Source organism: Leucoraja erinacea, chromosome 18, assembly GCF_028641065.1.
Source record: "Leucoraja erinacea ecotype New England chromosome 18, Leri_hhj_1, whole genome shotgun sequence".
NCBI classification, from domain to species: domain Eukaryota; kingdom Metazoa; phylum Chordata; class Chondrichthyes; order Rajiformes; family Rajidae; genus Leucoraja; species Leucoraja erinaceus.
The window spans coordinates 28,846,997-28,860,021 of NC_073394.1; the positions used below are offsets into that span (position 1 = coordinate 28,846,997).

At 41.0% G+C, this 13,025-nt stretch overlaps 1 protein-coding gene across 1 annotated transcript in view; it reads right to left on the reverse strand.

The window, feature by feature from the left end:
* LOC129705858 (N-acetyl-beta-glucosaminyl-glycoprotein 4-beta-N-acetylgalactosaminyltransferase 1-like) overlaps positions 1 to 13,025 on the reverse strand; it is a 566,730-nt gene that overhangs the window by 7,387 nt on the left and 546,318 nt on the right. Inside the window, exon 18 of the mRNA XM_055649703.1 lies at positions 1,548 to 1,701. Coding sequence (XP_055505678.1) covers positions 1,548 to 1,701 — 154 coding nt within the window. The remainder of the gene's footprint in view (positions 1 to 1,547; positions 1,702 to 13,025) is intronic.

Here is a 13,025-nt window from a genome sequence, read left to right on the forward strand (position 1 = left end):
CAAAATGGCCCGTTGTAATTCATGCAGTGAACGTAAGTTACTGGTCTTTGTTGAATTTAGTATGGAGTCCATGGCTGCACAGTGCCCAGACAGAAGATGAGGGATGGGACCTCAAGCCTCCATTAGGGCTCTGTTGAAACAATCCAGGCAGGCCACAGACAGAATATATTGCTTCTCTTCTTTGCCATTTCCTTAATCCCTAAAATGTCCTCGCTGTCCCAGTCTACAGTGGCTCTGCATTAACCTTTGCTAATCTTTTCCTTTTTGCAGTGCTTTTATGAAGGATTAGCAAACTGTTTGTTGTGGTGACACCATTTTAGTATCAAACTTGATCTTGGTTCCACACATTTGAACTCAGATGCACTGTGCATCCTTTAACCATGCCATTAACAGAAGTGCCTTGAGTCATTTTTCACCCTCACAAGCCCATGAAGCAATGGGCCCAATTATCAAATTTCTGATGGTTTATAGGCTGTCAGCCCATATGCCAGAGATGGAGAAAGTTAGAACAGTTTTGTGTTACTGAATGTCACTTCAGGCCCTACCCATCAGTTTACACACAGATACGCATTTTCTAACCCTATTTCCATCCCCAATATTTCATGCCTTGAAAATAAAATAAATAACCAACAATACCAATCACTCCCTTATTGGCAACCAAGCTTGAAATTACAAGTCTAACCATTTAAAATCACTTGCAGCTCTTGGAAATGAAGAAATCCTCCCCTCTATTTTGTTTTCTTCTGCATCTAACTTTGATAATGAAACACAAATGGTTTCAGAGCCCTTCACTTTCAGCGGTCTGTCCTGCAAACCTTCAATTGCAGCCAAAAGAGATTCCTTAACAATCTGTCACAAAACCCTGGAGCCACAGGCTACAAGGGAACAATGAGGAAACTATGGAATAATACATCACTTGTCTTGTAGGACTTTTTCCATTCTGTATTGTGTAATATTACAACTCTACAACTGGAATAATAACTGCATTGGAAAGGACCAGATTTGAAAGCTCATCAGCCACAGACAGCATGAACTTCATCATTCGTGATAACACTAGCAAAAAGCAATGCAAAAATAATCTGCATTTGGATCAAAACACATGGATTATACTTGCATTTCTGCCTCTACTACTAGATGATAATGCCAAGACCATAATTTTTATATAAATAATGTGTCTCTAACTCTGGTCATTCGGGTATTGAACCAGCACTTACTTCGCCCTTTTGCCTGAAGATGACATTGGGGAGTGGATCAATCTATTAAGTAGCCTCAAAAATGTCTCATAACTGCTGTCTCTTCAATATTAAAATACACGCCGCTGCATAGTTATAGATGACCAATGCAATTAAGCTTATCCATTTTTAAAGAATTTGCAGAAAAACAGATTTTTAATTGTATTATGAATATTTCCAGCATTTTCAACTCTACAAGAAGTGTAATTATATAAAGTTTTGACCGAGACAGTTTGCTACCATGCAGTCTTAGGGTGGAAGGTGGCTTGCCTTCCAAAGGGTGGAAGGTGGCTTGCCTTCCAGAGGATCACTTACCATCAGGTTCACTAGGAGAGCTACCACAGCCTAATCGCATCACAATCGGGGCATAGGCTAGTTTCCCTTCTATGCTGTGCTTTCTAATGTTGTCTATGATACTGATGGGGAAGTGGATGTGAAGATCGCAGAGGAAAAGAATCGAATGACTGTCCTGAAAGAGACAAAACAATGTCATGAAAGGAAAGAAAATACAATAAGACCCTAGAAAGAATAATTTTTGTAGTCACATCGCTTTAAAGGGCACAAAATGCAAAAAAGTTAAGGGGTTTTGATAAAAAAAAAATACCCCCCATTCCTGGTAGCCTTTATATTTTCATTATTATTGCACCAGAGCAACGGGCCCTGTCTATCTTTTGTAGTCCATTATCTGTAGGGCACAAAGTCAAAGTTAGGGGATTGATGGAAAAAAGAAAATTATTGAACTAATGTCAACAGACCAAGGGGCCCTGTCTATCTTTCAACTCCAATCTGTGGCACAGCCGTTACAATGGCATCACTTTGGCATCAGTTAGTGGAATGGAGGTACAGTATGTTGCTCTACTCAATCCTACCCCAGGTCTCTTTTCACTACTGATTGTGGAGTCAAATTTGGTCTTGAGTGCAAAATCTAACCTGTGTAGCCATGAGTGCATGTTGCACAGTCCAAGATGCTGTTTGTTTAAGAAGGAACTGCAGATGCTGGAAAATCCATGGTAGACAAAAATGCTGGAGAAACCCAGCGGGTGAGGCAGCATTTATGGAGCGAAGGAAATAGGCAACGTTTCGGGTCGAAACCCTTCTTCAGACCAAGATGCTGTTTGTCAGGTTAGATGATGAATCTATCAACTATAGATGAATCAAATGGGCATAAAAGAGTTGGCCGAAAACATTGCCCATCCTTTGTTTCCAGAACTGCTGCTTGACCCGCTAAGCCAATCCACATTTTGTGTCTATCTTCAGTATAAACCTGCATCTGCAGTTCCTTTTACACATAAAAGATCCACAGCACTCATTGAAGATGATCAGGACAGTTGTCCTGATCAACGTTTATCTTTTAAGCATTACCTGCAAGAAATGATCTGGTCATTATCCCACTAGATGACTAATGAGTGCAAATGGATTCCCAATTGTCTTTCAACATTTCAAGATGATTTATTAGCTACAGAATATTTTGAAACATTGAGATCATGAAATATATAGTCTCTCCACTTTATAGAAACAAACACATCCAGTTTTCTCTCAAAGTTGTTAACATTTCTTTGGGATAAGATTCTATATGTTGTATCAGCCCTTTGATACTGCACCCAAAAGCCCATTCCTCATTTGTGAGTCTTGTCACAGAGGCCAAACATGATCCAGCTCACAACTAATGTTCACTTATACACTTTTAACCAACACCATGAATAATTTTGCCATCCTCTTTCTCTACCCCCTCAGAAAACATTAAACACAGTTATCACATCCTGTTATTCTGCCTGAACCTGGCTGTTATAGGCCAGGAAGTCAAACCTGAAAGTTGCTTTTATGGCAGTATAATAGCATTGGGACTGCTGCCTTCTCAAAAACACCTTTTAAACCTTGATCATATGTCAGTCTTTGGTATCCCTTTTGCCATAACGTTTTGAAGTGGCTCTTATGAGAGTGCGCCTGCTTTGTTTCCTTAGCTTTCAAAATTATTTCATTAGCTAAAAAGCACTTTGGACCCTACTGAAATCATAAAACGAGAAGTGTGAAGCAATTAAATTAATGTAGCAAATGATGGTGAGACTGAAAATTGCTGCAGAAATGAAATAATTTACAGAGCAGAATAAAATCATATGACTCTCCTGCTGACTACAAGACCTTCAGCTGTGAGTGATTCCCAAATATAGGACACATAATTACAATTTTATCTTTTTTTACCATTCTGCCATTTCCTTGATGACGGTAGCAGAAAGTTCACAAGATCCATTGTTGATGTATTTACCTCAACGAGACAGAGTGGGCTATTCAGCTTTAGTGAGGGTGAATTGGAGCCTGATCATTTTCCTGCATGTGCACTTTCCATGGAGATCTCTGGCCTTTATGTTGAAAAATAAGAATCCTAATGATTTTCTTTCCTTCTATGTGCCAGGTTCTAAACGTTACGTTAACACTCTCTGCTCCCTCATCCCAGACCAGGAAATGAATTGGCTGAGTAATGAAATCATTACTAGTTTACTGGATGGGGTCAAGACCATATGATATTGGAGCAGTATTAAGCTATTTGGCCCACTCCACCATTTGATCATGGCTGATTTTCTCTTTCAAACCCATTCTCCTGCCTTCTCCCCGTGACCTTTGGCACCCTTACTAATCAAGAACCTATCAATCTCTGCTTTAAAAATACCCTTTGACTTAAGAAATTCCTCATCTCCATTCTGCCAGCAGCAGCCCATCAAGCTGCAGTGACACATTATTGTATTTGCCTGATGTAACTTGGTCTTTATATTATTTTTGCATTGGTTTTAAGGCACACCTTTATTTTTGATATGAAATGGTTGCATTGTTCTGCTGATTAACCTCATTGGGCATTTATTCACAATTAACTTCCACTGTTCCCATCAAAACATGCGTCTGCTTCTTATTGTTTTGTGTCACCATGATCTTTCTTCAAAGAATATTCCCCTTTTTGTGCAAAGAACTTTACAGAATTTCCTATTCGCCTCCACAGACTCCTGCCACAACTCAATCTGAAAAAGTGTGTGGATTTAAATCCCTGTCCCACGGTCCAAGTTCATTCCAAGAGCTCTCCCGAGTTTGCCCTGATTCGAACTCGGAGATTTACGGTAATGGCCACTCGTCGGTACTCAGGGCACTCGTGGACAATTTCAACATGTTGAAAAATCTTCACGAGTCTTCCTGTGCTTACCTGCCATTAACGAGTCTTCCCGAGTACATGCCATTAGTGTTACGAGCTGCTAAGAGACGTCCCCGAGCTCTGATGTACCCGCTACGTTTATTCTCCGTGCTTACCACGAGTTTGATTTTTTTTTAACTCGGGAGAGCTCTTGGAATGAACTCGTATCGTGGGACAGGTGCTGTAGTTTCAGTTTCAGTTTAGTTTATTGTCACGTGTACCGAGGGACAGTGAAAATCTTTTGGTGCATGCTGTCCAGTCAGCAGAAATTACTACATTATTACAACCGAGGCATTTACAGTGTATTGATACATAATAAGGGAATAACATTTAGTGCAAGTTAAAACCAGCAAAGTCCGATCAAGGACTTCTCTACCATTTGTAGTTCTACAAGATTGTTACCTTTTCGAAACCAAGATAGAAAGTCCCAGTAAAACATAGAGGCTGCAGTTCTGGCAACAAGAGTGGCTTCCAGAAGGTGAAAATATTAAAAGAAATTTAACACAATAACCCAGAGCTATCAGCTGCCCATCGTGTGACAGTGACGCCTCATTTTCTTTGAGGGGAAGAAAAAGGAAACAAAAGAGATATCAAATTGAAGATCTCGAAGTAAACCCTCGCGGCAACGGGGAGAACGTACAAACTCCATACAGACAGCACCTGTAGTCGGGATTGAACCCAGGTCTCTGGCGCTGAAAGCACTGTTAGGCAGCTACTCCACCGATGTGCCAATGTGAGGCAGTTTTGTGATGATAGAAAGTTCAATGCAATGCCCCAACACATTATGTCGATGTTTGTTTCTCATTGAACAGAAGCAGGCAAGCAGGATGATTTCCCTGACTGAGAAATCTAGAACTAGATGGGTTTCACAGCCACTTGGGGCAAAGGTGAAGAGGCATATCTTCAGCCAAAGATCTTTGGAATTCTCTAGCCTTGGAATGCTGTGGTCATTGATATCATTGAAAATGACATGGTCATTCAACAATATTGTATGGGGCAGCCATTGCCCTATTTAAGAATGAGATATCCCATCCTCGTATATTTCCTAATTCTTTGTGTCACCTCCTTTACGCTAAATTGGTGGGGTGGAAATCTGGCCCTGCACTATTCATGACAAAATATTTTTGCAATGTTAAAATATCGGCCATGCATCATTTAATGTCCCTATGCAAGTCAAACATCATCTACAAATACACAAATCATGCACAAAGCCTAGTAGTTGTTTCTAGAAGTCTACTTGTTGTACCCCAAGTGCACAGTTTTATTTAGTGACTGGATCTTTGTTAAAATCAGTTGCACTATGGAATTGAATTTTGAGGTTGATGTATCTGCGCTACTAAATCCTGACTCACAGTACTATGTTCATATATTGCATCTATAATCCTAAATTCAACATTGCATCCTTAGCCTAGTACGGTACTATATTCCAAACAGGTTTAGATTAATAATGTAGAACAGTAAGATTTAGTGTATGAATATTACAAGATTTATACGTTGTATACATAATGCCAGATTAATACAGAGCACATACAGACCTATATTCACATTTATAATTGCACAATACAATTCAAATATGCAGGCTCTGGAACAACACAATGCCTGCAAAGAATTTGCCACACAGATACAAGTCATTTTGTCCAAATATTCCATACCAGCATTTCTGCACAACATAAATGTCTTCCCATTCTGCTAACATATCTTTCTATTGATTGATTGAAAGATACATATGGAATCAGGTCTTTTAGCCCACAGCATCCACCAATGTTCTCCCATTTACTCTAATTCTACATATTCCGCTTTTGCATTCACTCCCCACACTATAGGGTTAAATTGCAGTCACCAATTAACCTAGAAACCCACATGTCTTTGGTATGTGGGAGGAAACCAGAGCACCCAGCGGAAACTCATGCGGTCACTGGGAGATCGTGCAATCTCCACACAGATAACGCCCAAGGTCAGGATTAAATCAATATAATAATCTAGGCATCCCTTAAATGTATCTGTAGTATTCATCCCAATTAGCACGATCCACAGTTTAACTACACTCTATGTAAAGTTTCTCCCAAAACCCCCACTGGATTTATTAATGACTCTGTATCAAGGTAATATGTTACCAACATTTTTATATAACCAGGATTTAGTAATACAGGTTCTTAAAAAGGAAAGTCAGCAATAATTATCATATGACGAGCCAGAATCAATCTGTAAATGTCTAAATTCACACTAACACAAGCTTTTTAAAACCCACAAGAGTATGAATGAACAATTCTCTCCTACTCAAATGCTTTTGTTTCATTTATGTGCTTAATTTTAATCCTTTTTAATTCAAAGCTATATTTTGCAAGCTGTTTGTAATGGAAATTACTGTGCCTAATTAATATGCTCCTAGACACAAAAATATATGGCTCTAGATTCATACAACGTAAGCACATTTCTGGATTCAAACAATGAATTAATTGTTCGAGGAACATATAGATACATAACTCCTCAATTTATTTAGTTTAGAGATACAGCATGGAAACAGGTCCTTTAGCAAACCGAGTATGTGCCTACCAATGATCACCCGTACACTAGTTCTATCTTACACACTACGGACAATTTGCAGAAGGCGATTACTCTGCAAACCTGCATGTCTTTGGAATGTGGGAGAAAACCGGAGCACCCGGAGAAAACTCATCCGGTTACAGGGAAAACATACAAACTGTGTACAGACAGCACCAGCAGTCAGGATCGAAAGGGCCTGTCCCACTTTCACGACCTAATTCACAACCTTTTTTACTCGTGGACATTTTTCATCATGCTAGAAAAAATGCTCCGACCTTCTTGATGCCACGAGTACCTACGACTAGCATCACGGCCTGCTACGACCTACCTACGACCTTGTGACGACCATGCTGTGAGTATGAGTCAAGAGCAAACTCGGCAGAGGTTGTGAATTAGGTTGTGAAAGTGGGACAGGCCCTTAAGGCAGCAAATCTAATGCTCCAGCACTATGCCACCTTTATTCATGTGTACATTTAGCAGGACTCGATTGATCCACTGCACCTTTAGCCTTATATTTGCAAAACTAGATTTGCATTGTGTGTAAAAGTCATACTGTACATCTACACTCATTTCTGTAAATCTGTAAAGTACATGCAGTGTTGGATTCTCATTGTGAATCCCCAGCAGCAGGTTTATACACTGACAATGATACATTTAGATGATGGGTCTAATGTACTACATTCATATAATGGGCCCACGATGCTAAAATTCAATTCCATTCAACTCATTAAACTAGATTCAAGTCACATCCATCATTGAGATTCATACAACGAGAAGCAATATTTCATTTTACACAGTGGATCCACGGCATTAGGTGATCAAGAGATAGTAACAGGAATTAAGTAAGTTGATTTCCAGGGAATATATACAACATTTATTGTGATATCAGTGGACAGGATAATTAGTTGGAGTATCTGCTGGTCATTTCAGAGATCATTGGTTATCTGTCATCCAAACAGTGACATTTATTGAGGTTGATTTTGCTTGACTCCTCAGTTCCCAAAGTATTTGTTAGTTTTTAGATCTTTTGCCCTTGATCCTGGATATCTTGATGCACCCTGCAATCTTGCCTTGTGCCTGCATTAGTGGCCATTTTACTGCTTCTGGTGAAGGTATACCTGAACATTTAGCTAGTAACAGGACCATGCATGAAAAGACCTTAAAATATTAGAGCAGAATCAGGCCATTCAGCCCATCGAGTCTGCTTTAGGTTTAGGTTTGCAGCATGGAAATAGGTCCTTCGACCCACCAAATCCATGCTGACCAACGATCACCTTTACACTAGCTCTATCCGAAACACTGGGAACGATTTGTAGAAGCCAATTAATCTACACGTCTTTGGAATGTGGGAGGAAACTGGAGCACCCAGAGAAAACCCACAAGGTCACAAAGGGAATGTGCGAACTCCATATAGACAGCACCTATAGTCAGGATCGAACCCGGGTATCTGGCACTGTAAGGCAGCAGCTCTACCGTTGTGCCACTGCTCTGCCAGTTGAATATAGCTAATCTAGTTACCCCTCTCAACCCCATTCTCCTGCCTATTCCCTGTAACCTTTGACTCCCTTACTAATGCTATCCAAAGAAATCCTTTCCTTTCCCATCAAACCTCCAAACACCACCATGTCTTATCGAGGCTCCTCCAGCACGGTGCCTAGAATATCATTCATCATTTAATTGAGATTTAGGGCATGTTCCCATGTTGCTGTTTAATTTCCTGAAACGTTGCAATATAATATGATCCTTTCTTACACAAGCATCGTCAGGGTAACTGAGGCAGTTCTCAATCTACCCAATTTAATTTTCAATATATAAAGAGATAATCGAGATCTCAAAACTAGAAATTAAAAGCAGCCAACACAATGACAAGCACACTCCCTGTTATGAATGACCTTTAGAAGGGGACAATTTAATGAAAAATAACTTGGCAACTAAAATACTTGGCAATACTTTTAAGTTGTATGGGTGGAGAGAAGAAATGCATTTCTTTTCATTGTTATCTCTATTCATAAATATTGCCCATATCCTTTTCATGGGCATTCTGATGAAAGATATGCCATGACAGTGTTCCATTAAACCTAAAAATACACTCACCAGTCCAAGAGAGAAACAAATACCTTCATGATGTGGGTGATAGCAGATCAGAATCTGAAGGCACTATTTTTCAGACTGAGAAGCTGATTTCAAGAATTGGACCCAAGGACACTGTTGAATTTGATTATTGGAAGAAGGAGTATGAAACGATGTGTTAAAAAAAGTGCTGTGTGTTTGGAGTTTGTATGTTCTCAACATGACTGCGTGGGTTTTCTCCTTAGATCTTCGGTTTCCTCCCACACTCCAAAGACATACAGGTTTGTAGGTTAATTGGCTTGGTAACAATTGTCCCTAGTGTGTGTAGGATAGTGTTAATGTGCGGGGTTGCTGGTCGGTGCGGACTCGGTGGGCCAAAGGGCTTGTTTCCATGCTGTATCGCTAAACAAAACTAAACTAAACAAGGTACCAGCTGGATTTTAACGTCCCATGAATCCCACGAGAGAAATAAATGAGGGGAATAATGATTCCTGGAGAATATGGTAATTTCTAATTAAAGATTTCTTCTTGAATATTATTGTTCAGGTAAATACATCCAAAGTTAGAAGATAGACACAAAGTGCTGGAGATACTCATCTGGTCAGGTAGCGTCTCTCGAGAAAAAGAATGGATGACATGTTGGGTCGGGACCTTTTTTCTGACCCTTCTAGCCTATCTATGCCTCTCATAATTGTATATACTTTAATAATTTCTCCTCTTAATTTCTCCTCTAAGTTTGTCCAGCCTCTCATTTTGGCTAATACCATCTAATCCAGGCAGCATCTTGGTAAACCTCATCTGCACCTTCTCCTAAACCTTCACGCCCTTCCTGTACCCTGGCCCCCACACCTGCACACAATACTCAAATCAAGAATCAGTCTGATTCGTGAGTCTGAAGAAGGGTCTCGGCCCAAAACATCATCCATTACTTCTCTCCAGAGATGCTGCCTGTCCCGCTGAGTTACTCCAGCATTTTGTGTCTATCTTCAGTTTAATCCAGCATCTGCTGTTCCTTCCTGCACATTAAGACTCAGTGTTTCATTGTCATGTACTGACAACGAAACACTGATATTCCTACTAGCTGCAGCTTAATGGAACCATTAACTTAATAACACACAAATAATGATATAATAATAAAGGTAATAAATAACTGTAATACTGGGTGACTACAGGAGCCCAGCCAAGAATGAGGCGAAAACGAGTTGTGTGAACAAAATGGTGTTTATTACTGATCTGTGCTGCTTCCAACTAACCACGTGACCGGGTGTGACCTGACCTTAAATAACCCGGGTCAGACCCCATGACCCAACGCCTCCCACTCCGAGACGCTCAACTCCTCCCCCCTAAGCTGAGGGGTCGCTAGCCACTAGGTACCGCCACAAGCCATTATTTTGCAAGTGACCCAGTTTGACCACAGCATCGGTTGCAATAATGTTTGAGAGCTTCAATTTTATCGCAAATATCTCCTCAGTTCCTTGGAATATGCAGCATTTGGCAAATAGTGCTTTATTTGTCACATGTGGAACTACGCAGTGAAATACCATTTGCATATTTACACATGCAGGCACGGACATATTTTGGTGCCATTTCCAAAGTCCGGTCAGCCCGCGAGCTCGGTCTATTGGAACAGTTCCCGTCCAAGGTCCCAACCCAACCTTCCTCCTTCGCCTTTGACTAGGTCCGGCCCATGAACCGCGTCCCTCTTCTCATCCAGCCATCTTTGAGTCCTGGGGGGAGCCTCCTGCAGCCGACCTTGAATGCGCTGGAGATATTACCCTGGTACACCCTCCTGGCTCTTGCACCTCATGTCTGATGTCTCCAGCAGCTCCCTGCCGGTAACTCGGGAAGGCATCTGCCTCGAGAAGGCCTTCATTATTTGCATCACTACTTTGAGTAGCCCAGACATTGTATTGTGCAGCCAACCTCATTAAAGTATAATGGACAGACCTATATTTGTGGACACAAAAGCATTCTGTTCTATTTTGCCATAATATCTCACACAATTGGTAAACGGCTGCAGTTCAAGGGAGTTCACCTTCTGCTGCTTGTGCACATGCAAAACAAAAATGGTGCTTTCACTCATTAAGGTATCAGGGGAAAGTCTATTTGTTGATTCCACTGAGATATTGTCTGTACATTTAAGGTGAATTCTAAAATAACAAGCTGCCCACCTTCCTTCCACAATCTATTCCTAAGCGCAAAATAAAAATTGTAATAATCTATTTCATTGCCTGACAGATGTTAAGCCGACATTACTCAAGGTTCCAGGTTGCTTTCTCTGAATCGTACAATTTCATGCTCGCTCTGCCTCTTTATCAAACCAAATTACTTGCTGCTTTCTGTCCAAGTGAGTTGGAATTAGATTTATGTTGGGTGATATGCCTTAATGTGCCCTTCAATATTGCCGAGAGTGCCGTGGAAGGATGCTGTAATATTCTGAGGCTGTTCAAAACTCACCTTTGCATCAGACCCTGAAGTGAGATCCCACATCCTCTCCAATGAAGGCTGCATTCTCCAACTCTGGAGCTAAGATCCTATAGCAAGCAAGATAGTAGTGCACTCCTGCTAAAACCAATGAGCTTATGTGTGGTACGCTACGGAGCGGAACGTCAGCCTTTTCTTCGGCAGTGTAATCAGCGTTGCGGGGGAACAGTTTGTGTGTGTGATAGTGTTAGACCCATTATTCATTAACCATTCTGTTATTTCATAATTCTCCTATTTTTTGTTAATGATTAATATGTCAATAAATTATAATTCTGTTAAATTTCTTTTTTCAATTTTTTTTTAATTTTCTTTTTTTTCAGTTTAAAAAATAATGTATTTTTAATGGCTTATGTGCAGTGTTTGAGTTGATGTTTGTATTAAACTTGCACTATAGTATCTTGCTTTACGATCTTTGCTTTGGATAGGAGTGCGGAAACCCCAAGCCGGTTACGAAAATGGGGCCTAAGATTACCCATGAATCTGCCCATGACCCTACTATGTCTTTTTCATCGAGTGGGCTATCTTGCTTGCTATAGGATATTTGCTCTGGAGCATCTCCTGAATCTGCCCCTGCTTCCACTTATCAATGCCTTTGTTACCATCAGTCCTGGCTATTCCAACACTCTCCTAGTCAACCACAACCTGAAATCTTTCAACTCCCAGCCCAGCAAAGGGAGGGTGTCGGTGGGTGGGGGTGGTTTGGTGATAGGGGGATGAGAGGCAAAAAGACGTGAGGAGAGAAGGGAAATTGGGGGCATGGAGAAGGGGTTTTTGTGGTGCAGGAGTGAGATGTGAGGGAGCAGTGTCACAGAAAGAGCAGGAGCGCCGAGAGAAGGTGAGCAGGGCACAAGGGGTAGATACGGGGGAACGGGATGCAGAGAGAATGGGAAATAAAGATGCAGGAAGAGAACGGTCCGGTAGAACAAGGGGGGCTGTAGGGGCAGGATGAAGGGAAAGAGGGACGTGTGGGTAGTTGTTCGAGGGGCACGCAGGGGACACTTCGAGCAGGGGTAGGGGGAGCGAGTCCAGAGGTGTGGCTTACCAAATCCCTGGTAGTAGCATTGCAGATTAATGAGGTTCTACAGAAGCAAGTAAAGTATTCATGAAGGGTTGGACCTGAGGCTGCAGAGAAGCGGAGAAGTCTCTGAGAGATATAGACAGAGTAGGTGTTTGAGGAAGATCATAACAGATGGAATGCAATGTGTAAAATAAGTGATAGGAGCAGAATTAGGCCAATTGCCCTATCAAGCTGATCTATCACTCCTCCTAACCCCATTCTCCTGCCTTCTTCCCATAACCCTGACACCCGAACTAATCAAGAATTTATCTATATATTTGCCTCCATTTTGGTTCCACAGATTCACCACCTCACCAAAATGTGAGGCTATCCATTTTGGTTGATAAAAGTAGAAAGGCAAAAGATTGGAAATATATCAGTGTTTAAAGGTACCTGGGTGCCCTTGTTGATGAATGAATGAAAGTGAATATGCAAGTTCAACAAGCAATTAAGAAGAAAAGCA